Here is a 23,975-nt window from a genome sequence, read left to right as displayed (position 1 = left end):
ATTTTACCAGGTCAAACTATGTGTAGTGAAACCCTGATTTAATAACAACACAAGCTTTGTTAACTGAGCGCTCACTGCATCCCAGAACCTGTGCAAGACACTCGCTTTACCTGATATCATTTTGTTTCTGTGATAACCCTTTCAGTGAGGTTTGGGTTACATTGGCCAGCCCTGAGAAAGGTTGCTCAGGGTCGCTCTTGGACATGAGCAGCAGATTAAGGATCTAACCCATGTCTGACACCAGATCCCAGACCCTCTACAACCTTGCCTGACCCTCCTAGGTGTGGGCCAGAGAAGCACCCCAGGTCTTCTGCTCCAAAAACATTGTCTCCCATCCTGCATGCTGGTGCCCAAGAGAGTGTGGTGGGAGGGCAGTAAGAGACCAAATAGCTCTGATAGAAGTAGACCCACAAAGGTCATTTAGCGTAAGGAGGGGTTTCCATATTTTCTCTGAAAGGGCATTCAGGACCTCCACAGGGTGCACCACTCCTAAGAAGGACACAGGAGTATTCCCCAGGCCTGGAACACTGTGGCTGGGTCCCCAGGAGCATAGGGGGTAGAGATAAGGGGTTCCTGCAGCTCCCTCATGGCTTCTTCATTATGGAAGCCACCCATACCCATGTCAGGGAAACCTGTTTCTTCCCTTCCCTCCTCTCCCATGTCTCCTGGCTGTGAGAGACAAATATCCCAATCCACCCCATCTTCCTCATGCCTCCTTTTTATTGTATCATTTTAGCTTCTGAGAGAGGATATCATACCGTAATCCAGACTGGCCTGTAGCTCACTGGGACTCCTGGGCATTCTCAAGTCTCATCTTCTGAATGCTCCAATTCCAGATGTGAGCCACGGTGCCTGGCCCTGCCTCTTCTTAAGTACTTCTTCCTGGGTTCTCCTTGAAGAGTTGACACCAGGAGAACTGACTTCAGGACATACCACCCTGCTAGGCAGCCCCGTTTCATTAACGAAGCCCCGGTTTCCCTTGTAGAACAGAAAGAAGGAAGCATGTTGAGTTGTGAAACAATGGCTTGGAGACGCTTTGTAAGCTCTTGAGTTTCATGTGAGTTGTGGGATTACTGTTCCCTTTTGTGGTATGCCGGGTGGAGGGAAAATCTTAACACCCAGTTTCCTGACTTTCGAGGCCATAGTAGGATGCCTCAGAGCGCAGTATCTGGCTCATGTGCCTTTGCCAGAAGGAGGGAACTGGAAACTTAACCACAAAGCCTGTGGCAGAGCTGGGATGAGCCAGAGTCCCTTGGTGCCAGTTGGCAACAGCCTTTGCCTGGGGCCCGGCTGGCCCATAACACTGGCTGGGGTGCCAGCTGGCCTCAACACTGATCTCCTAGTGCCAGATGGCAGCCCTTCTCAGAGCCAATTGGCTAGGCAGCAGGCAGAGCCTTACACTTCTGCTTATTTCAAGAGAGGATGGTGGCATTCAAGGCTTGGCTAGTCCAAGGGTTGTGACAACCATCTTGAATCTCTACACACTATCATTCCAGTGCAGAGGAACCATAGGGGATGCTGGGTGGGGGAGGCTTTCTTCAAGGTCTTTCTTGAAAGCCCTGGAGTGTGCTCTAACTTCCCTGAACTCTCTCTGAAATTCCTTTAAGATCTTTTCTGGGTCCCATTACTGGGCCACAGAATGGCCTCTTCTTTTCCTGCATGCCGAGAGGATGGGAAAAAGCCAGAGCTGTGTCCCTAGCTACCTCCATGCTCCTAGATCTCCTTAGTTGTGCCCTGTTTGGAAGGAGCATGAGCCAGTGGGCTTGGCACAGGTGCCACTGTGCAGGCCATGTAGCTATCCAGACCCTGGCAGGAATGGTGCCCACTTGCCTGCCACTTACTGACAATGGCCCGGGGCCACAGACAGCAACACAGTCCACTGCTCTCAGAGCTTTTCTCCAGCTCCCTGGCTAACTATCCCTTTGTCTCTGCCAGAATGGAGCTTCCTTGGCTTTAAGTCCATTCCACTATCTTCTCTCCCTCCATCTGGTAATAACTAGGCTGAGATATGGTGATCCCCTCTTTCTTGGCTCTGTGCCCTGCCCACAACCACATCTCCTGGCATCAGGGCCTCCTTTTCCTTTCTCTTGGGTCTCTATTTATCTTTGTCCTTTCTCATGGAATCTCTTCTAAGTTTCCACTGCTCTCTGGTCCGTTTCTCGGACCTGCTGCACCCTCCTGTCTGTCCTTCTTCACTGAGCCATCCTTGCAGTCCCTCCCTTCACCTGCCCTTGCCTTTCTCCTCGCCTCTTGCCCACTGCCCTTTTGCCCAGGTTGTTTCTCCTCTATCCTTCCCACCATTGTCTTTCCAACTCCCCGAGGTGCAGAAACTGCCCCAGAGTTGTCTGAAGTGACCACTCTGCACACTGACCATATACCAAGTCCTTTTTGGGCATAATTTTCTATTACCACAAAAGCCAAGGATGTTCTTGTCCTTTTAAAAGTAGAGGAAGGCTCAGAGAAGCCAAACGACCAGCATTCAAATCCATGTGATTGGATCATATCCATCGGTCCAACCTGACCCAGCTCACCTGGAAGCTGGGACTCTTTCTACTGCTCCATATTATCTTATATATTTCCCTTATTCCAAAATTTCTGGAAAAATTTTAGATGCCTAAGAAAGTGTTTTGCATATTTCAACACAATGAGGAAATGATTACTTGAACACTGTTTCAACATGCCTAGGACTGCATTTATTAATGGCCACGGACAACTTCACGTCCCTGCCTACAGCATCTTTTGGCACCCAGTGACCACCTCATTTCAGTCATTGTTGAGCCCAAGAACACCTGACACTCAGAGTTACTCTGTGTGCTCTCCACTCGGGGCAACGCTGGGGTATTGACAAGCTGTTGTCTCCCTGGAGAAGGACAATCAAACTGATACGGAATGTGTGCAGAACAGACAAGGAAGGAGGCAGAACGTGGCTGCACTTGAGTTGTAAGAGGGAAACAGAGGTGGCCAAATAACAGAGAGGGCGTTGCATTTGTGGAGGACCAAGGAGCTGAGAGTTTGAGGAGCTAAACCACCCAAAAAAAGCCTCTGAGAAACAGTTGGCCTGGGTCTGAGAAGCTACCCATCAAGGATATTTTAAAGGAGTCCTGCCCATCGTGGTGAGCTTGGCTACATCTTTTCAGGCTGTTCCCAACTCTTGGCCATTCTGACTTCTTTTATTTCCTCGGCAATCCATTCTTTCAAGGTTTGCCCAACAAGAGCTTCCTACTTCCTCTGCTTCTACATCCCTCGGTGCCATGGATTGGCGATCCCCTTCCTGCCCTGCCCACTTTGCATTTTTATTGAGCAGTCTCTTCATTAGACTCTTCTGGCAGAGGCAAAGCACACCCTGTGTGCTCTCTATCATGGACAGACATTCCGTAGCCTGACAACGAAATGGTTTTCCTGTTATTTCTAATTCTCATCTTGGAGATGGGCAGTGCTAAGGGTTTTCCTGACTTCAGTGGCTTGTGAGCTAACATCTCCTGAGGGATTCTCCAGTGCCTCCTGTGTTCTGTCCACGGCCAGAGCTCATAGCATCCTACTCAGTGCTGTTAATGCCATAAGCACACTACTGGACACCTGCTTTGCTGAATGTCTCAGGCTACTCACCTCAGGCCTCCTCCCTGCCTTCCCAACAGTTTCTCCCAGGAATGGTGGCTAACCTGAGAGCCCAGTGTTTTCTGTACCGTCTTAAAAGTGTTTCCTGGCAGACTTCTGGTTCTGTCTGGGTACTAGTACATCTTCATCTAGAAGTGCATCCCTCTGTCATTGTCCTCTACTGAGTGCCTCTACAAAGTTCCATGGCACGGAAAGGGTGAAGGCCCTGGTGTAGAACCTGGTGGTGAGATGTATAAAACCAGTCACGTATATCAGATGGGTACCTTGCTTAATTCTGTTCTCCAGGCCCGGTCCTTCCTATTCTGGATAACTAGATGCCCCTGCTTATGTGATCAGGATCCCGCCTTTGACTGTAGCTGCACGTGACTGTTAAGTGTAGACAAGGGAGTTTTTAGGAGGTGACCACTAGGAGTAGCTCTTGTCATAGAGGAATGTACCTAGAGCCCTAGGAAGGGAGGAAACAGACTGCACCTCTTGGTGACAACTTAGCCCTGTCACCTTCCCTCCCCACAGAGGTGGATGAGTGCTCCTGGCCAGACCATGGTGGGTGTGAGCAGCGCTGTGTAAACACACTCGGCAGCTACACGTGTGCCTGTGACCCTGGCTACGAGCTAGCTGCTAACAAGAAGACATGTGAAGGTTGGTGTCGGACCTGTCAAGTTGAAATGACAGGGAATGGGAGACAAGTTTTAGGAGAAGTGGGGACAGAGATGGGCAGGTGGCTGGCTCCAAAATATCAATGCACAGAGGAGAAGCCTTCTTTTCTGAGGCAGAAGCAAACGGGGACAATCACAAACATAACAGGTTCCAGCCACCCTTGAAACTGTGAGACAGAGGCTGCCGCTTGTCACCTGCTGTGGGTGTGTAACATCCATGTGGTTGTCATGGCAAGACCACAAGGGAACTATGATCACTCTGGTGTGGCTCAGTTGATAGCATTTCCCACACGGCCTGGGTTCAGACCACCTACCCACCTACATGAATGTTCACACAAGCCAGGCTCAGTGAGGAGCTTGAGGCAGACATCTCTAACTCTCCTTTGGTTCAAGACCTGTGGAGACACCAACTGAGCTACTGTGTGACAGGCCAAATGTGCTGTCATCACTTAAAAGGCAGTAGACATTCACTCAACTCCTTCCTTCATTGCCTCAGTGGAAACTGTTCCACTTGAGAAAGAGAGCCTGACTCAGTTCAGACTGTCTAACTTCTTCCTGATTACTAAAGGACAGCAGGTCGTCCTGATGCTTGGGGGAAATTGCAGTCACTTGGAACCAAAAACAGATGAATCTAAAACTGTTTCCCTCCATGCAGTGGCCTGTGGTGGATTTATTACCAAGCTAAACGGCACCATCACCAGCCCTGGATGGCCGAAGGAGTACCCCACAAACAAGAACTGTGTCTGGCAGGTGGTGGCCCCCATGCAGTACCGCATCTCCCTGCAGTTCGAAGCATTCGAGTTGGAAGGCAATGACGTACGTCTCAGCCCCGTAACTGATGTGGCTTGTGACTGGGTTGTGACTGTGTCGTGAAGTGACTCAGAGCTAGAACAGGATCTTCAGGCATCAAGGTGGCCTGGGTGAAATTGCTACACCTGGCAGAGCTGGGGTGCAGACTAGGCAGCACTGGGGGTTGTGGAGAAGGGGGCGTGCTTCATATCGGTTTCGCTATGTGGCCTTTTCACTGAGTCCGAGGAAGATGGGGGACAAGAGTAAAGGAGCAGGAGCTGGGGGTGGAGAAGTCAGAACAGATCCAAGCCCCAGTGTGAGGAGCTAGGAGTTGGCCAGTGTCCAGCAAAGGGGAAAAAAGGCTCTGAGGGGTAACAGCAGACAGGGAAACTATAAAGAGCCTGTTCCTTTCTCTTGGAAGTGACAATCAATAAGTAAGAAGAGGACTACATAGTAGCCCACAGCCAGAATGGTGACATCCGTGTCTACACCTGGGAATAGCATGAGCCCCTGGGGCTACATGTACTTCTCCATGTACCTCTGCCACAGGCCAACTGGGGCTGTCACTTTAATAACAGCAACAGCCTAGCTCTTACCCCTCCATCAATCCTTTGGCTGAGCAAGAAAGACGTCCACACCGAAAATCCCAATACAGGAGGCTCAAGAGATGGACGAACAGTTAAGAGGAAGTACGTCTCTTACAGAGGACCCAAGTTCGATTCCAAGCACCTTTATTGGGTGGCTCACAACCGCACATAAGTCTCCTGACCTCCATGACCATTTAAACTCATGTGCACATATCCACATGCATACACACACACACACACACACACACACACACACACACACACAAAACTGAGAAGAAAACACATCTGTAAACATTAAAACAAGCAAAAGGAAAAGCCCAATGCATGGAAGGCTCTGGAGCAAATCAAAGTTAATCCCAAAGTGAGTTCTTCAGAGAAAAAAAAGTAACTGAAAGCACATTTGAGAGTAACTGAGCAGGCATTCAGCATTTAAGTTGCTTTCAGAGTAAACTCTAGGCACATGAGGTAATGTGGACGCTATCGAGGTCCAGCTCTACCACTGCCGAGCCAGGTGACTTCAGACAAACATCTTTCACCTTCTGAGCATTGGTTTGGCTGCGTGTCACTATGATAGAGTTGGATGGTGGCCACAGTTTGAGGACATTTCCTCCCATGCTGTCCCCTCATTTGCCACCTCCTAACAGCAGGGGCCCATTGCTGAAGCCAATGCCTTGTGGTTGCCCAAGAGATAAATGAGCAGAGAAGTAAGTAAGGACCTTGCCTTGTGCTGCCAGGAGTGGGACCTCATAGAGCCTCAGCTGTCACAGAGCCATCCCCGTCACCCTCTGGGGCTCACCGACAGAGTGACAATCCAGAGGGCTGGAGTTTCAAGAATGATTGAGCCCACTCGCCCACAGGGAAGGGTGTAGTTTTGGGGTAGAGGAGGCGTATTTCACAGAATTATAAAATACACAGTCCTCTCTATGATGAGGACCTATGAATAGCAGCAGGAGGACTCAGGGGGAGAGGAGGGAGCGGAGAGGGCTGTACTGAGCAGCTGGTTTGTGCTCTAACAGCTCTGGATGGAGTCTTAGCTGTCACCATGAAATACAGGGGTGAAGCTACAGTCCAAGAGTCCGAGGACACCACAACTATGGTAGCAAGAGGGCACAGAGGGGGAGGTGACATCAGTGCTCCTGAGATACATAGATGAGAGGCAGCATCCTGCCCTGGTCCCTGTTCCTCCACAGGTTTGTAAGTATGACTTCGTAGAGGTGCGCAGTGGCCTGTCCCCAGATGCCAAGCTTCATGGCAAGTTCTGTGGCTCCGAGACCCCGGAGGTCATCACATCTCAGAGCAACAACATGCACGTGGAGTTCAAGTCCGACAACACCGTCTCCAAGCGAGGCTTCAGGGCTCACTTCTTCTCAGGCAGGTGGGGCGGGCCTGCAGAGGCCCGTAAGGCTCCCGGACCCTGGGTTCCTGCAGCTTCCTCCCTGCCTTCTCCAGCTTCCTCTCCGTCCTCCACCCAGATAGTGGCTTTTATACTGTGGCCCAGTTCATCTGCTAGGGATACCCTAACAAGTATTCACTCATCAAGTGCAGCTTAAAACAAAGAATTTTGCCCTCTTAGGTTTTCTGTGAGCTGGAAATCAGGATTCAAGGACACCACAAAGTCTGTGGTAGTCCTGCCGGTCACATCCCACTGGTGTATGAACTGCTTGGAGGGGTGCTTGGATCTCTGTCTTAGCGCTCAGAGTTGGAGCAGGGCCATATTTGTTGGTTGTACAGGTTCTCAGAGTTCTGTCTCTGACTCTCGAGCCAGGCAGTCTCTCAGTGAGCAAGCTCCGCTTTGTTTTAGGACACAACACAGACCTCAGCTCAGAGGTTGCCTCGATGGCACCCGACATTACATAAGCTTCATCCTGGCTGGAAGGCTAAAAAGACAACATTCTAGTAAGACCCAGCTTAGGCCAGGCTTGACAAGGGCTGGCATTTGGAGGAGAGGAGGCCTGAGGTAGTGGGGAAAGGCTCTCTGCCTGATGCACGTGATCTGGGCCAGATCTGAAGGGCTGAGGTGCAGTTAGTATGACTAGAAAGAAAGTAAGCAAGGTCTGGAGAACTTGGACTTGGGGATCTCAGTGTTCTCAAAGACTGAGATAAGACCAGACTGGCAGAAACCATGCCTGGGGTGGGGAGGAGGCCAAGGTGGGCCAGATCAGACAGGGTTAGTCATGATGAACCATGAATAGTGGCTGAAGCTTGAGATCCAGTGGAACAGGATGTAAAGCTCTCTGTAGGTCTTAGTAAGGAGGCCTACAAAAGCCATCAAACCAAATCAGCTGAGAGAGTTAGGAATCTCCTCAGAGGGGAGATGCGAGGCCTCATAAAGGGCACAGTTTCATGTTTGCACACAGAACCCAGGGGCAGAGAAGCTGTGTGCGAGTGTAGGAAGGACCCATGAATGTCAGCAACAGGACCTAGGAAAAGAGGAGGAGGAGGAAGAGGAGGAGAAGGAGGAAGAGGAGGAGGAGAAAGAGGAAGAAGAGGAGGAGGAAGAGGAGGAGAAAGAGGAAGAAGAGGAGGAGGAAGAGGAGGAGGAAGAAGAGAAGGAGGAGGAAGAGGAGGAAGAAGAGGAGAAAGAGGAGGAGGAAGAAGAGAAGGAAGAGGAGGAGGAAGAGGGGGAAGAGGAGGAGGAGGAGGGGGAAGAGGAGGAGGGGCCTGTACTGGGCTTCGACAGTAATTTGCATCTAAGAGCTCTGGATGGGGTCTTGGTTGTCCCCATGAAATACTAGGATGAAGCTACAGTGTGAACTGTCCTAGGACACCACAACTAGAGTGTCAAGCAATTACTGAGGAAAAGGTGGCACCAAGGGACATAGAGTGGAGTAAAAGCAGGGGGAGGATGGAGTGGAGACCGGACCTCATTTACTGCAGAAGGCAGGTGATCATGGAAAAGTTCACACAGCCAGAGTGTCAGGAATCACAGGATAAGAGCCAACACTGGAGGTCACATGTGATTATAATTATAGCAACGGACGCTTCCTGGGAGCTAGACACTGTCCCAAGGGCTTTCTTGATTCCCATTCATTTCCCCCTCAGCATCCTGAGGAGGCCCGAGACGACTGAGACTCAATCACTGACCCAGCCTTACCTCTTCACACCCAGGGGACAGTGTGTGTCCAGACCTTTGGGTCATAATATGCTTCTTGCTGAATGACGAGGCATCTGAGCTGCCTCAGCCTGTTTCTTTGCTTGTAAACTGGGGGTACAGATATGCTTTGCTAAGCTTGGGTGGGAATTAACTTAGGTAACAATAACATATAAGAGGTGTCAGGGCCCCATCCTGTGGTAAATGTTCAGTATATGTTGGGCATTTTCATTATTGCTGCTGTTGTTACTCATGTGAGCCTGTCCTCCAGGGAGCTCCTTGGTTTGGGTGGGAATCAGGACAAGAACATACGTTCCATACGTGAAAGTGCTTTTGCCACACGGAAAACCCCCAAGAGAACGATGGATGCCCCAAACGTCCCAAACAAAGATGCTCCCTCTGTGACGGACACCCCTTTAAGGGACTATGATCTGGGAGGCTCCTTGGAGGACGCCACTTTTGAGCAGGTTCTGAGCCGTGAGGGACAGCGGCAAGCTGGCAGCTCTTCTCAGGAGAGTCCATTGATCCCAGCAGACAAAGACGAGTGTGCCAAAGACAATGGCGGCTGCCAGCAGGAGTGTGTCAACACATTTGGGAGCTACCTGTGCCGATGCAGGAATGGGTACCGGCTGCACGAGAACGGACATGACTGCAAAGAGGGTGAGCCGATGTGGGGTGGGTCCTGTCTGCTGCTGCACCGATTCCCTAGGTGTGGGGGAGGGCGAGGGAGGCTTGGGTGGGAGTCGGCCTGGAGAGCCACCATCTGCAGAGCACCGTGAGATCTCTGTCTGAGTCTTCACTCCCGTGGCCCTCCAGCAAGGTAACTCCTGGTGGCCCTCCTCGGGGACAGCCGTTCTCTTTGGGAGGCCACCATGAGGGACCAGTTAATCCAGTAGGCTTCAGAATGAACACACATGGGTCTAAATCATGGCTGCCATTCCCTCGCTGTGCAACCTTACGACGAGTTGCTTAGACACCCTGAGCTGCAGTTTCCTCTTCTGTGACAAGCAAGGCAAACATGCCTCTTTCCTAAGGGTTCTATAAGGATTAAAGCCTGCCTAGGAAGTGTCTGAGACAGGCTGGTCCCTACTGTATATTCTAAGTGTCAATAAATACCAGCCCCATGTCTTTGTCATAACAGCACCCCGTGTAGGACTGAGCGTGAAATAGGAGGGGGAATTTTGATTGTTCCCTTCTTTAGTGTCTGCTGAGGGTCTTCCAGAGTCAGATGGCTCTGCATATGCTGCCACTGTGGAGGAAGCCTGCCCTGAGCTTTTCCCTTGCCCAGTGAAGGGAGTTTGTGTGTCTGTGATAAACAGCTCCAGGTCTTTTCCTGCCCTGGGTGCAGTAGGGGAGAGGGAGGATGGGGAAGATCTGAAGACCACCTCCTTCCGTTTCCTTATTTGGAGACAGGGAAAATTAAGTAAGAGGGTGCATAAAAACCACTCACCCCAGAGGAAGACAAAGTCAAAACGCCAACACCAAGCCGGCTGTGGTACCACTCTCGGCTAATAATAGGTCACCTGGCTGGACTGATGGAGGGAAGGCATAGAGACCTCATGGGATCTCTGCTAACATTCACCATGGGTGGCCTCTCTAGGCCTTTTACATGTGTCGCTAGCCCACACAGATGAGCCTGGAGCTCCTTTTACACACAAGGACATGAAAGGTTTTGATGCCATACGTTGTAGGTCCTGTACTTTCACTGAACTCCACCTGACCCCCGGGCGCTAAGTCTGCCACATCCCCAGGGCCACCCTCCATGGAAACAGTCATAGTAATTGAAATGTCTCTCCTCCTGAGCCGGTTCAAGCAAAGCCAACGCCAAGTCACCCCAGATGCAGGCTGGGTGCCCATACATTGGCTATGGACCTTGAGACTCCTCTGTGTTGCTGCCTCCAGTGAATGACCCCTCTGTGTGTCCCCTTCTGACCTCCAGCTGGCTGTGCATACAAGATCAGCAGTGCAGAGGGAACCCTGATGAGCCCCAACTGGCCTGACAAATACCCCAGCCGGAAGGAATGTACCTGGAACATTTCATCAACTGCAGGCCACAGGGTGAAAATTGTGAGTCGCTTCATTAAGAGCATAAACTTTGGCATTAGGCAGATTTGGGTTCAAGTCCTTGCTCCATGACCAGCCTGGAGCATGTCTGGGTCTCAGTTTTCCTGCTGGGAAATGGGGAGATGCTGTGAATCTTGCAGTGGGTGCTCTGAGCGGACGAAGGGAGCATCCTCAGAGCTCTGTAACAACACTGCTCACAGGTCTGCAGTGCTGTGTGTGATTCAGTTGTGTCCAGAGCTGATCTCTTACAGAACATTTTACTCTTAAAGAAGAAAACAAAAACAGAAGACTTAATTTACATGGCACGTTGAGAGGGAAGGTCACAAGTCCTCAGGTCCCCGTTCCCACTCTAGAAATTTGTAAACCTCTTCAGAAGTTTCCCACACAAGGCAAAGCCTGTACCTTTTTTTCTTATCCAAATCACTCACATAGAACAAATACAATTGTTCATTCTCCTCTGCAGTCTCCAACTTTTTCAATTAACATTAGGAACATCACGCTAACTCCTCCTTCAGTCAAAAATCCAATTACCTTGCAATCATGAAGCGTCTCACCCATGTATCTGATGCGTGGCCTCACACAGGACATTTCACTATTTACAAAAAACAACAAAACAAAACAACACACACAGAGCACACCCACATATACAGGAATACTCGCAGACACACAGATACACACAGAAGCACATGTACACTCAAAGAAACATATACACACAAACATACATAGGAACTCTCTCACACACAAACATACACAGAAGCACACTCATGGACACATATGCACACAGATATGCACAGGAACACTCACACATGCACAAACATACACAGGTACACACAGGAGCACACTCACAGACACATGCACACATACATGCATACACACAGACACACAGACACACACACACACACACACACACACACACACACACACACACACACACACCCCTCAGGCTGTTGGGATGAGCTAGACAGACCTTATGAATGACAGACTGGAAAACGCAGGGAGAAGGAAGAGAGCAGGAAAACAGGGTGATTCGTGGATGATAATGTTGGGGTGTTTCCTGCTGTACAAAGGTAAATTAACAGGCTCCCAAGGCATCATGGGTACAGAAGGGACCCCAAACCATGGGGCTCCTCTGGTAAATGCTGTGTGCTGCCTATGTAGAAACTGCTTTCTCCTGCCCTGGGTCCCTCAGAACAGAGTAGAATCTGGATGAGGGGGTTAGTTGCCTTCGAAAGGCCAGCTTTGCCCTAGACTGCCATCTGCTGGAATGTCCTCTCGGTCAGTCATGAAGAACAGCATTATCTGGAGGGTGGGACCTCAAACCTGCAATGTGGGAAGCCTCTCTCTATCAGAGGTGTCAGCATCCAAGAATTAGTCTAAGAGAGACATTTCCCTTGAAAATGGTTGGTGAGCATGTGGACGGAACTCTGCCTTCTGTTACTGTAGAGCGACTCCCTGAACACAACCAGCGACCCCCTTCCCACTTTATCCTTTGATTGGAACCTTTGCCTAACACTCCTGCTCTCCCTATGCTCGCCCTGTGCTTGCCCTGACATCACAGGCAGGCTGTCAGCCAGTCAGGCGTCTACCCAGCACCCAAGGAGCTGTATATGGCCAGAAACTGTTCGGTTCCTCAGGCCAGCAAGAGGGGACAGCCTCTGATGGAGGGACGGGAAGAAAGGAGGCGACAGAGTCTGATTATGGTTAACAGTGTGGCCTGGAGAAGTTGGCTCTGGGGCATGCTCGATTCTTACTCCAGCTGAGCAGATTTAAGCAAGCCAATTAGTGTCTCTATGACTCAGTTTCTCCTTCTGCTCACTTGGGATAATAATAGATCTTCATAACCTCATTAGAATTTAAGTGAGAGATTTTTTCATCATTTACTGGAATAGATTAAAAAAAAAAAAACCTAACAAATGTCAGCCTCTTTGAGGACGATGGCAGAACAGCATGGCCCTGCTCGGAGCCCCTGGAATTGCAAGTGTGTGGCAGTGGGCACAGGCTAACGGCAGCACCTCTGAAGCCACGGGTCTTACGTACCAGCTCTACCAGTGAGGACACTGGCCATGCCAGCTGAGCGCTCAGTACTAGCTGGTTTCTAGCTTTAGAAGAAGTAAGTCTGGGCAGCTGGCTTGAACCATGATGGCAATGGTGGGCGCCCCTGAAAAGCTGATAGACAGACACCTCCAGGCCCTGGGTGCCTCTCCCCTCCCCCTCCCTTCTCAATGCCAGACCCTTGCTTCACTCTCTGCTCTCCGCTCCGCAGACATTCAGTGAGTTTGAGGTTGAGCAGCATCAGGAATGCGCCTACGACCACCTGGAACTGTATGACGGGACGGACAGCTCGGCCCCCATCCTCGGCCGCTTCTGTGGCAGCAAGAAGCCGGATCCCGTGGTGGCTACAGGCAGCAGCCTGTTCCTCAGGTTTTACTCAGATGCCTCGGTGCAGAGGAAAGGTTTCCAGGCTGTGCACAGCACAGGTGCGGGGCCGATGGCTTCAGACTGAGCCCCTCACAGGCTCAGGAAGGGCCGTGGAGTAGTGCGCACAAACATCCCCATTAAAAGAAACGTCCCGTCAAGAGAAGCGTGGGCCGCTGCCATAGGCTGAAGGGCAGCTCTCTTTGATGTCTTTACTTGACAAAAGTGCATGTAGGCAATGCTTTGTTGGTGCTGTGTGGCCTTCGTCCCCCTTCCTGCCCTGTCTTCCTCTTTCCCTCCTCCGTTTCTCCCTTTTAAACTGTGACATTTTGCTGGCCCATGAAGTGCAAAGGTCTGAAAACTGAATGGAAGCGAGCAGCCATTTTACTCTCGAGGGGCCGCTTCTGGAAAACGTTGCCTTTTCTGGCCATTTTCCCCCTCTTGGGACTCCGAAATTCAGTAGCTCTGCTGGGTCCTTTGGAAGAAAATGTGTGTGCTTCTAACTTACCCACACTGTTAATATAAGGTCAGTAAGGAAGAACACTGCCATTTCAGCCTTAGCCCTGTGGAGGAGTGCGGGCCCTTTGATCCTGGCATTTAATCGTGGCAAAGCCAGAGGCTGCCCAAGAACCTCAAGTTTTTGTCTGTGGTGCTGAGCAGGAGGTCATGATCGTGGGACACAGCCATTCTTTTTAATTACCCCCTTCCCCTCATCCCATCCCTCCCCTAAACCAGAGGCAGAAAACAGGGCTCAGAGCTCACAGAATGACAGTCCCTGTGTCTAATAGATCTAGCTTTCCCTGTTTAGCCAGACACCCCACACTTCATGAGACCCTCTCTAGCCTCTGAAGAGTCTATGCTTCCTCCACCAGAGTTTAAGGTCACGGAGGAGGGACTTCGGCTTCTTGTCCCTTCAGACAGAAGAGCACTTGGCTGCTCTGGGTCAGAAAGGTGGCTCAGTCGTTAAGAGCACTCGCTGCTCTTGCAGAGGACCTGGGTCGACTCCCAGTACCCACCCAGCAGTTCCAGTTTCAGGAGAGCCAATACCCTCTTCTGGCCCCACAGACATCGCAAGCACATGCTACACACGTGCACATTCACACAGAGCTCCGTACACACAGAGCAAAGTAAGGTGAACACAGGTGCTCTGGGGAGTTGGGGCACCTGTGGGACATATTTGAAGAATTTAATAATGGGACTATTTACAGCAGGGCTTGCAGAGTGTGGGGACAACCCAAGGGACAGGACAAGGTTTGAGAACCACAAAGCTGTAGTCACCCCAGCCCAGAGGGTAAATGGAAAAAAGGCCTGGGGTGGGGGAGTACTGGGTGCAAGTTGCCTAACTTCCCTCTGACCTGAATGTTGCCAGTGGTTGAATCCAGTTGCAAAGTGACAGGTCCCTGGGGTGAAGGGGTGGTGGGATGGTGGGGTACTGAAATGGAAGGGTGTTGGGATAGAGGGGTGTTGGGGTGGAGAGGTGCTGGGGTGAAGGGGTGCTGGAGTGCTGGGGTGGAGGGGTGCTGGGGTGAAGGGGTGCTGGGATGCTAGGATGGAAAGGTGTTGGGGTGGAGGGCTGGTGGGGTGGAGGGGTGCTGGGGTGAAGGGGTGCTGGGGTGCTGGGGTAGAGGGGTGGAAGGGCTGCTGGGGTGATAGGATGGAAGGGTGTTGGGGTGGAGGGGTGTTGGGGTGGCACAGCAGGTAGGAAGGAGGCATCTTGCCTTCTCATGAGTTGAAAGTCAGGTCAGTCGTGATGAGACTATAGCCAGAGTAAAGACAGGAATAAGGACTCAAGTTGGGCAGTGCTGGAACCACCCTGGCCACCAACTCCAGATAGGATGTTAAGAGCCAAAATTGCCAATAATCCACACCAAGAATGGCACCATATCCCTCCCCCTGCCCCGACTTCTCCTCCCCACCCTACCCCATCCCACTTTCCCACCTCACCCCATCCCACTTCCCCATCTCACCCCATCCCACTTCCCCACCTCACCCCATCCCACTTCCCCACCTCGCCCCACTCCCAACCCCACAATGTAATCCCTTTCAGTAGAGGTGGAGGTTTCTGTTTGGAGGCTTCATTGCAGTTCTGTACGCTTTTATTGCCCTCTGCTGGCAGACGCCACAAATTACAGTATACTCTGGAGCTAGCGGGAGCCCGTTCTGCTCGAGGCACTCCAAGGCTTGGAGCAGTCAGGTCAGTCACGTCTCTGCAGTCAAGTCAATCTACTCTGGCTCCTCCTGATTGGTGGGGAGAGAGAGGGCAGCAGCCAGTCAGGGCCAGTTTGGATGTTCCAGGGAACCCTGCCCTGTGCCCCCACGGGCCTCTGCTTACCCCTCATACAGTAGTATGGTGAGATTGCCTATTGCCCTCTGCAAGGCACCCAACAGACTGTGGAGAGGCTGTTGGGAAGCAGCGGGCTGATGTCCAGACTTTGGGTGCAGAGGGAGAGAGTGAGCCTTCGTTCTCTCTCTCTGCCGCAGAATGTGGAGGCAGACTGAAGGCTGAAGTGCAGACCAAAGAGCTCTACTCTCATGCCCAGTTTGGGGACAACAACTACCCGAGCCAGGCCCACTGTGACTGGGTGATAGTCGCGGAAGACGGTTATGGCGTGGAGCTGGTATTCCGGACCTTTGAAGTGGAGGAGGAAGCTGACTGTGGCTATGACTACTTGGAGGCCTATGATGGGTACGACAGCTCAGCACCCAGGCTTGGCCGCTTCTGTGGCTCAGGGGTGAGTCTGAGAGATGTCCAGGCTACCTCCGGACGCACAAAGAGTCATACCTGAGCTGGAGTCCTAGCTAGTCCCGCCACTGTGAGCCAAGGAGCCTGTTTTACTGGGGCAGAGAGGAAAAGGGATCCCCAGAGACAGGCTGGGAGGCAGCCAGGAGTCTTCCAGTCGCACGAAGGGCAATATCATTATCGAGGAGGACTTGATTATTTTTGCCTTTGTCCCTGTTTTTCAAAAGAGTACTCCCCTTAATTTTTATCTGGGCTTTATGAATTCGTTGTATTTGTACACATTCCCAATCTTTACAGTTCTTCTTTTTCTTGTTTTTCAAGACAAAGTTTCTCCGTGTAGCCCTGGCTGTCTTGGAACTCACTCTGTAGCCCAGGCTGGTCTTACACTCACAGAGATCCACCCGCCTCTCCCTCCCAAGTGCTGGGATTAAAGGCGTGCGCCAGAACCTGGCTTATCCACAATTCTTATTCTAAGCAAAACCAGAGTCTCTGATATTACAAATTATTCCTGGCATAAACATAAGGTCATTATCTTCCTCTCTATTGCCCACTTCCTGGGCTCACTATAACCCCAGTACCTGGCTCAGGGTGGACATACAGTTTGTGCTCAGTGGGCATATAGGAACCGGTGAGACCAATGTCCTGGCTACTCTCTAGTCCCACCACACTAGTCACCATCTGCCCTGGGCTTCATCCATTGTCTTTGCTGAACACGCACGTTTCTTTGCTAATGCCTGGGCATATGCAAATTGTCTTGGAGTCGCCACTGCTCTTAGTGCGACACAGACATCCAGACTAGTATTCATGTCTTTGAACGGTTATCCTTCTGTCTTTCTTTGTCCTCCCCCAAAGAAAAAACCACCAAAGGAGCCCTTAGAGATCATAATTAGTGGGAAACCCTATTAGGCATACCAGGGATCTGGCAGACAGTGGCCTTGGCATCTGGCCTTGCAGACGACCTGGCAGAAGCCGCCTGACAAATGCAGCAACTCCACCCACTTATAGGCCGTGACAGAATGTAGACCTGGACAATGGTCGTTTCCCCCTGTTTCCTGGCAGACACATCACAGTGTTAAAAATCACAGAGCAGGAGATCCAATCTTTCACAATCAGTAAGACCCAAGTGTGGGTCCTGTTGCCCGATGTGATCTTGATGCCTTAAAGGCATGTGCATAGTGGAGCTAGCACCCGCCTCATCTCATGCTTGTGGGGTTTGCATTGCATGAGATCTGGATGTGGTCAGCACAGTGCCTGGTCTGCCTGTGCCCTGACGTAGGATAGATGCTGTGTGTGCTGTGTGTCTAGGCTCAGGTTTATAAAAGCAGGGCCCAGGGAGTCTTCCTTTGAGCAGGAGCATGTCTGGGTGCCTGTCTGGGTGCCTGTCAGAGCATCTGGTGACCTCATGGCTGCTGTGGCCAGCCTTAGACACAGCACACCCTCCTCTGAATTCCAGCAGTAACCAAGTGACCTAAAACCCAGCTTTTCCTTTCTCTTCCCCTCAGCCGTTAGAGGAAATCTACTCTGCAGGAGACTCACTGATGATTCACTTCCACACGGACGACACCATCAACAAGAAAGGCTTTCACGCCCGATACACCAGCACCAAGTTCCAAGATGCCTTGCACATGAGGAAGTAGCACCTCAGTTCTGGAGAGACGGGGAGACTAAGGATGTTTTAAACACTCGCGAATGAGCAGCCCTCAGTGTACAGTACTTTTCTTCACTACGAAAACTCACACTACAATCTTGAAACTGTCTATCTGGATGACAGTACATGCCTTTGGCCAATGCAGGGGAGGAAGAGGGGCCCATTGGTTCCGTTGGTTCTGGCTGTGGCGCTATCAATTCCAGCTTTTGGAGGAGGGCGAAGTTTGGAGTTAGGGATCCACAAGACGGGACTCTTCACATTTGTTTTCAAGCTTTGCTCCTATGGGGCAAAAGGCCAGCCTGGGGCAAAGGGCCAGCCTGAGGCAAAAGGCTGCCTCTTTCTCAACTGCAGACTGGCTTCCCTAGGTGACATGAGCTCGCGCTGGTGACTTGGCTGCCTTCTGACAGTACTGGGCATGGAGGATTAAAGCTTGGCAAGGGCTACGTCGGTACCTACAGGAGTTGCTGAACACTTTTATGAAGCTCTATCAGAGTCAGACAATCAGGAAACCTGAGAATGTGGACACAAGAGTTAAGTAGCATCCCAGGGCACAGAGAGGAGGCTCAACCTGGGAACCACCTAATGGCGTTGGAAGACCTTGAGCATTTTCCTCTGTCACTGCCTGTCCTTATCTCCTCGGGGGCACCCCTTATCATCAGCCCCCATTCAGAAAGGAGAATTCACGGTTGGCCCTAGGAGGACACTCGCCAGTTAGCCCCTCCAGGTTGCTGAGATGGCACATGGCTTTGCCCAGTACTCCTCCTCTCAGAGGCTTAGAAGATGTCACCCGTGATGGGGTTCCCACTGGCTTCCAGGACCTCCATCTGTGAAGGTGCCTGGTCTAGGGAGCCTCAGCCCCTGGACGGCCAGTTCAAACAGCATCTGTGAGACGGAGACGCGCCAAGTCACCTCAGGACCAATCCAGGTCTCACTACGAGAAAACTAGTAATTCCATGTTACGTGAGAGCTATCACCTCTGGAACAAGTCGGTCTTGTGGCACACATGGAACCAGGCAGGTTAGAGTGCATTGGTAACCCTGCTGGGGTTAACTGGGACCCAGCCATCCACTTGCACTCGGAACTCTCAACACCCTGGCACTTGCTCTAGAGAAGTGTTGAGGGTGACGTTTACATAACTTGAGCACCTCAAGGTATAACTGAAACAGTGAGGTAGTTTTGAATGGCATTTCATTAAGGCATCTCTGGGCATTATGAGCTAAACGCTGTGGTATGTTAGCTTTCTAAGAGCATGTATGTCGGAGAACTTTTAAAACAATGTTTACACAACCGCAGGTCCTGTTGGGTTGGTGGTGAACCCAGGGAGGCACAGGAGACTGTTACAGTTAGAGTAGCTTCCGAGCACCAGAATCCTATGGGATGGACTGTCACTTTAAACCAAGCACGTGTGGGGGTTGGGGATTTAGCTCAGTGGTAGAGCGCTTGCCTAGGAAGCGCAAGGCCCTGGGTTCGAACCCCAGCTCCGGAAAAAAAAAAAGAACCAAAAAAAAAAAAAAAAACCAAAAACAAAACAACAACAGCAACAAAGAAAAAAACAAGCACGTGTGAAGGCTAAAGGTTCTACTTAAAAAATAAAAAAACCGCAATATACCAATCGCAGGATGACGTCCGACTGGAATGAGTGTTGGGAGCGAAAAATAGAATGAGACAAAAGGGAGAGAAATGCATGGGAGGTCTTTGTTCTTAAAACAGAAGCAAATACAAGTATTATTATTATTAATATATATCTGTATATATGTATGTATCTATGTATGTATGTAAGGATCAGCTATCAACGCCTTAATCAGGGCATCGAGACAGTGCCAACCCACTGACTGTGGCTTATCGTCAGACTCTGGTGCTGGCCCCACACCTTATGCCGCTCCCTTCAAAACCGAGACCTCTTCTCTCTTCTCTGGGCTCTGAACTGAAAGGCTCAGCTTCCATCCTGTCCTGATTGCTGGCACACCCACTCGGAGAGCTTCATGTGGCAAAAGAGACAGCTTGGGCCGTGGTTCTTACCCCATCAGCACACTGTGATAGATTCCACTTCTCTGGTGTGTGTGTGTGTGTGTGTGTGTGTGTGTGTGTGTGTGTGTGTGTATGTGTGTGTGTGAGTGTGTGTGAGAGTGTGTGTGTGTGAGTGTGTGTGTGTGTGTGTGTGTGTGTGTGTGTGTGATTAGCTTTTATTTTTTGCCTCATCTTGTCTGTCAAGGTCGGAATGGAAACCAGGAGGCGTAAGGTATCTGTCACCCATCCCACTTTATCTCCTCAGAGATAAAGAAAATTCTGTATTTTTAACCCTTAGAAGTGTAAACAAGATTGGCAAATTCCATGGAAAATAGGACCTGGGGAGAGTCAGGGTTGGTTTCAGCATTTGTCACCCTGGTAAATAATTCTTTTCAGTGTGAATGTTTTCAGAAGCGCACAGCTTTAGTGGAGGCCAGCTTACAACAATAGGGCTGTCATGAAAGCTCTCATTTAGGCCTGTGAGTGACATATTCCCAGAAGACAGGCTCCAATTCAACAAGGGCTGTTAGAGGGCCCCTCCTCTGGAAGCCAACACCCACAGGGATTGCACATGACACAGGCCCTGCAAAAGAACTACAGACTGGCTTCCATGAATAGTCCACTCCACAGAAAGACCCAGGTGCCCACTCTGGTCCTTCCAATTGCTTGGTGGCCTTTCTGAAAATGTCCGATGTGGCTGGAGAGAGGGGCTTGAGGATAGCCCTTTGGCTTACCATCCCTTTTCTATGGGACCAGGCCTGGGGGTGTCATGGAGCTCTAAGACCCAAGAACTGCCTCTGGGACAAGTGACGTAAGGAAGTATTTGTAGCTTGGGACTCCAGGATGAGCTAATTCTAGTATACTCCAAGTTAGCAGAAACTACACCCCAGGGTGGAAAACTTCTCCAAACAGCTGGAGCCAGGCCGTGTATTGATTCACTACTTTCTCTAAAATATCTTTCTCAGTATTTCCCTCTCCACAGTCATGGTTAACCAGCAAATCTACATAAGAATGTGCTGTCAGTTTGGCCCCATAGCTCTTCAGTGTCCTTGGTATTGTTCATGCAGTTTGGGAAGAGATGGTCCCTTAACATCTGCAGTCGTTTTTTAAAGTTTGCTTCACAGATTGTGATCGGCGTTCCAATCAGAAAACCCCAAATATCTAAAATGTCTCTCTTTTTTTAAAGTAGAAAAGTGTTAATCTATAAATATAAAGGTATTTTTTATTTCCAGTAACTTTACATTTCATGTAAAAATGTCAGTTGGCAAGAACATGGGGAGATGGTAACTCTTGTTAAAAATGATGATTTCATTAAAGAATGTGGATTTAGTGCTGTGTTCTGCGTTTGTGTTACTACTTCAGACAGCATTGGCCTTTAAAAAAAAGGTATTCAATTTTTTTGTGTTTATATGCATTCGTCTTTGCCTACACGTTTGTATATGCGTTCTGTGTGTGCCCAGCACCCTCAGAGGTCAGAAGAAGCCTTAGGATCCTCTGGAACTGGAACTACAGGCAGTTGTGAGCCACCACGTGGGTCCTGGGAACTGAACCCAGATCCTCTTCGAGAGCAGCAAATGCTCTCAACTCCTGAGCCATAACTCCAATGTCCACCACTGACATTTTAGAGAAACATTTGGAAAAATCAGAACAAGTCTACCGCAATAATATTTTTTGCAACACACGGGAATACAGTGAAACGCTGGCCCCAATGTGGTGGGAGTCTTTGAGAAGTGAGGGGTCACTTTCCCCATCCACCATGTGTAAAGCCAGAACATGGCTGTCCCTGAAGCAGACATGGACCTTATCATACCAGCATTGCTGGGACCTTGATCTTGGACTTGACAGGTACCACAAGCATGTGTATATAAGGTACCTACCCTGTTGTTCAGCATAAAGAATTCTCTCAATCTAGGCAGCCACTTAGCATTTAGACAGGGCCAGCATTTAGACAGTCATTGGTCTGACTAGGGGTGTCCGCATTTGGGGTCCCCATTGGAGGAGTTAGAGAAAGGATTGAAGGAGCCGAAGGGGTTTGCCACCCCATAAGAACAACAATACCATCCAACCAGAGCTCCCAGGGACTAAACCACCATCCAAAGAGTACATATGGAGGGACCCATGGCTCCAGCTGCATATGTAACAGAGGATGGCCTTGTTGGACACCAATGGGAGGGGAAGCCCTTGGTCCTGCCAAGGCTGGATTCCCTCATCCCCAAGTGTAAGGGAATGTCAGGGCAGGGAGGTGGGAAGGGGTGGGTGGATGGGTGGGGGAACACCCTCCTAGAATAGAAGAAGGGGGAGGGGAGATGGGATACGGGGTTTGTGGACAGGAAACTGGGAAAGGGGATAACATTTGAAATGTAAATAAAAAATATCCAATAAAAAAGGCGTGTCCCCATGTAAATACTGGAAAGCGTAAATGACTGGAGAATCAGAGTTTGAGTACCCAACCTCACTAAGAACGCTCCTTCTGCTGCTCCTAAGGAGATGCTTCTCTGGCCCAATGCGGAAAGCCCCAAACTTACAATGGTTGGACTAAACAGTTTTTGGGGATTAAAAGCCTTTCAATGGTGTAAAAATGATATGCATTCAGTAGAATCCATGCTTTCAAATGCTTTAACTTTCATTTTTGACTAGGCAAGCAGTATGTGGTAAGATACCCTCTCATGGCACCGTGCGGTCACGAGTGATAGCAAAACGACACTATAATATTTGTCATTACCAAGCTGTGAGGGTTGGGAGGTTTTTGACGTATGATGTTTGTAATTTGCAGTAGGGCTGTCGGACACAACTGCCTCATCCATTATGGAGCATCTGTGCTTCCAGAGGAGGGGAAACTGTTTACCTCATGCATCCCATTTCCTTGGCTTAACACTTTCAAGTGCACACTGCAAACCCACGTCTGAGCTCTGGAGGGACATGCCCTGGAGATGCCATGAAGCAGTCTCCTTGGCTTGTGGCTCACCCAAACCAAGCACTTCCTCCTTTAAGAACCAGAGTCTTGATCTGTTGGCAAAGGGTGAGACATTTTGGAGCACATTTTCCTAAGTACACCCTCAGGGGCCTGGCTGTTCAGGAATCCCTGCTGTTGAAACCCCAGGAGCAACCCACTGTCTCCCAGAGCCTGGTCCCTTTACCCTCCTCTGTATGCCCCACCACATCCAGGCGATAATGCCTGGTACAAGATGGTTAGACTGAAATAGCACTCAACTCAAGGTGCCGGCCATTCTTCTGAAGAGATGGTGAACCCATCAGAGGGAGAGTCAGTAAATACATTGTGAAAAGAGCCAGAAAGGACCTGAGTGGTCTTGTGCACCCATAGCCAGGATACAGGACACAGGACACAGGACACAGGACACAGAACACAGGACGTGGTTCTTTGCTTGAATGATGGTAAAGTTCTCGGGTCCGTCTATATGATTCTATGTCTTGCAAAAAGTTTAGCAGCCTGGCTTGGAACAGTTGCGTTGGTTAAGTGTCCAGTCTATAGATTAAGAGATGGAGGTTGGATAAATGGATTTACTTTCTACAGAGGCAACTGTGACTTGACCTTTCGGTCTCACTATGTTGACTCCGAGACTTCTAGATACCAGTATTTTTAGTTTAGACACTCACTGTTGTTTTGGGAACTGGAAGCCCCCAGAGAGAGGCCATATAGGTCTTGTTCAGTAGAGGGATCCAGTGCCTGGCACACTGACGGTAACAGCAGTGGCTGGTGCTCCCGACTGTTCATCAGCATCCAGAAAGCACCCTGACCCACTCAGCTCATCTCAAGGTAAACCTGAAAGCCTGGGCATTGGGAATTCTTCTAAGTCCCCAATCAGATTGAGGTATACAGGTGGGATGAAAAGCTCACCCAACTGAAGGCATTCCAGGTCCCTTCCGATGTAACATCAAACTGCCTCGTGTGCACAGCTAGCGTGCAGTCTGTGCCCGTGTTCATGCCAGCCTGTGATTCTGAGTGCACACCAAGCAGAAGTCAGCACGCATGCCACGCCTACAGTTCTGTGCCCCAACTCCCTTTGCCTCTCTTTTCAGTCTTCTCTTGGTGGTTTTTATTAACTGATCAGATTATTATAATTCTTTTTTTTGTTATCCACTCACTGTTTCTGTGTGCTTGTGTACACATGGTGTACAGTGCTCGTGTGTGTGTGTGTGCATGTGCGCGTGTGTGCGTGTCTCTCTGTGTGTGCACATGTGGAGGGCTAGAGGTCAGTGCTAATATGAGATGGCTTCCCCTATCTCTCTGCACCTTAGGTTTTGAGATGGAGTCTCTTAATGAGTCTGGAGCTCATCAGTCCAGCTAGGTCAGTCGGTCAGTGAGTTCCAGGGACAGGCCGTAGTGATCTCCTATCTCTGACCC

The 23,975-nt window shown here is 50.2% G+C and overlaps 1 protein-coding gene across 1 annotated transcript in view; it reads left to right on the top strand.

Annotated features, from left to right (window-relative positions):
- The window catches only part of Tll2 (tolloid-like 2), a 115,911-nt gene extending 94,962 nt beyond the window's left edge, over positions 1–20,949 (top strand). Inside the window, 8 exon segments of the mRNA NM_001191898.3 lie at positions 4,129–4,254; positions 4,927–5,087; positions 6,838–7,018; positions 9,273–9,398; positions 10,678–10,805; positions 13,066–13,279; positions 15,699–15,949; positions 17,460–20,949. Of these exon segments, the coding sequence (NP_001178827.1) occupies positions 4,129–4,254; positions 4,927–5,087; positions 6,838–7,018; positions 9,273–9,398; positions 10,678–10,805; positions 13,066–13,279; positions 15,699–15,949; positions 17,460–17,594 (1,322 nt within the window). The 3' untranslated portion in view covers positions 17,595–20,949.
- Positions 20,950–23,975: the final 3,026 nt, after the last annotated feature.

The sequence above is a fragment of the Rattus norvegicus genome, chromosome 1, assembly GCF_021556685.1.
Source record: "Rattus norvegicus strain SHRSP/BbbUtx chromosome 1, alternate assembly SHRSP_T2T, whole genome shotgun sequence".
Taxonomy (NCBI): domain Eukaryota; kingdom Metazoa; phylum Chordata; class Mammalia; order Rodentia; family Muridae; genus Rattus; species Rattus norvegicus.
Note: the sequence above shows the minus strand (reverse complement) of the source record. Positions and strands in the feature narration are given on the sequence as shown.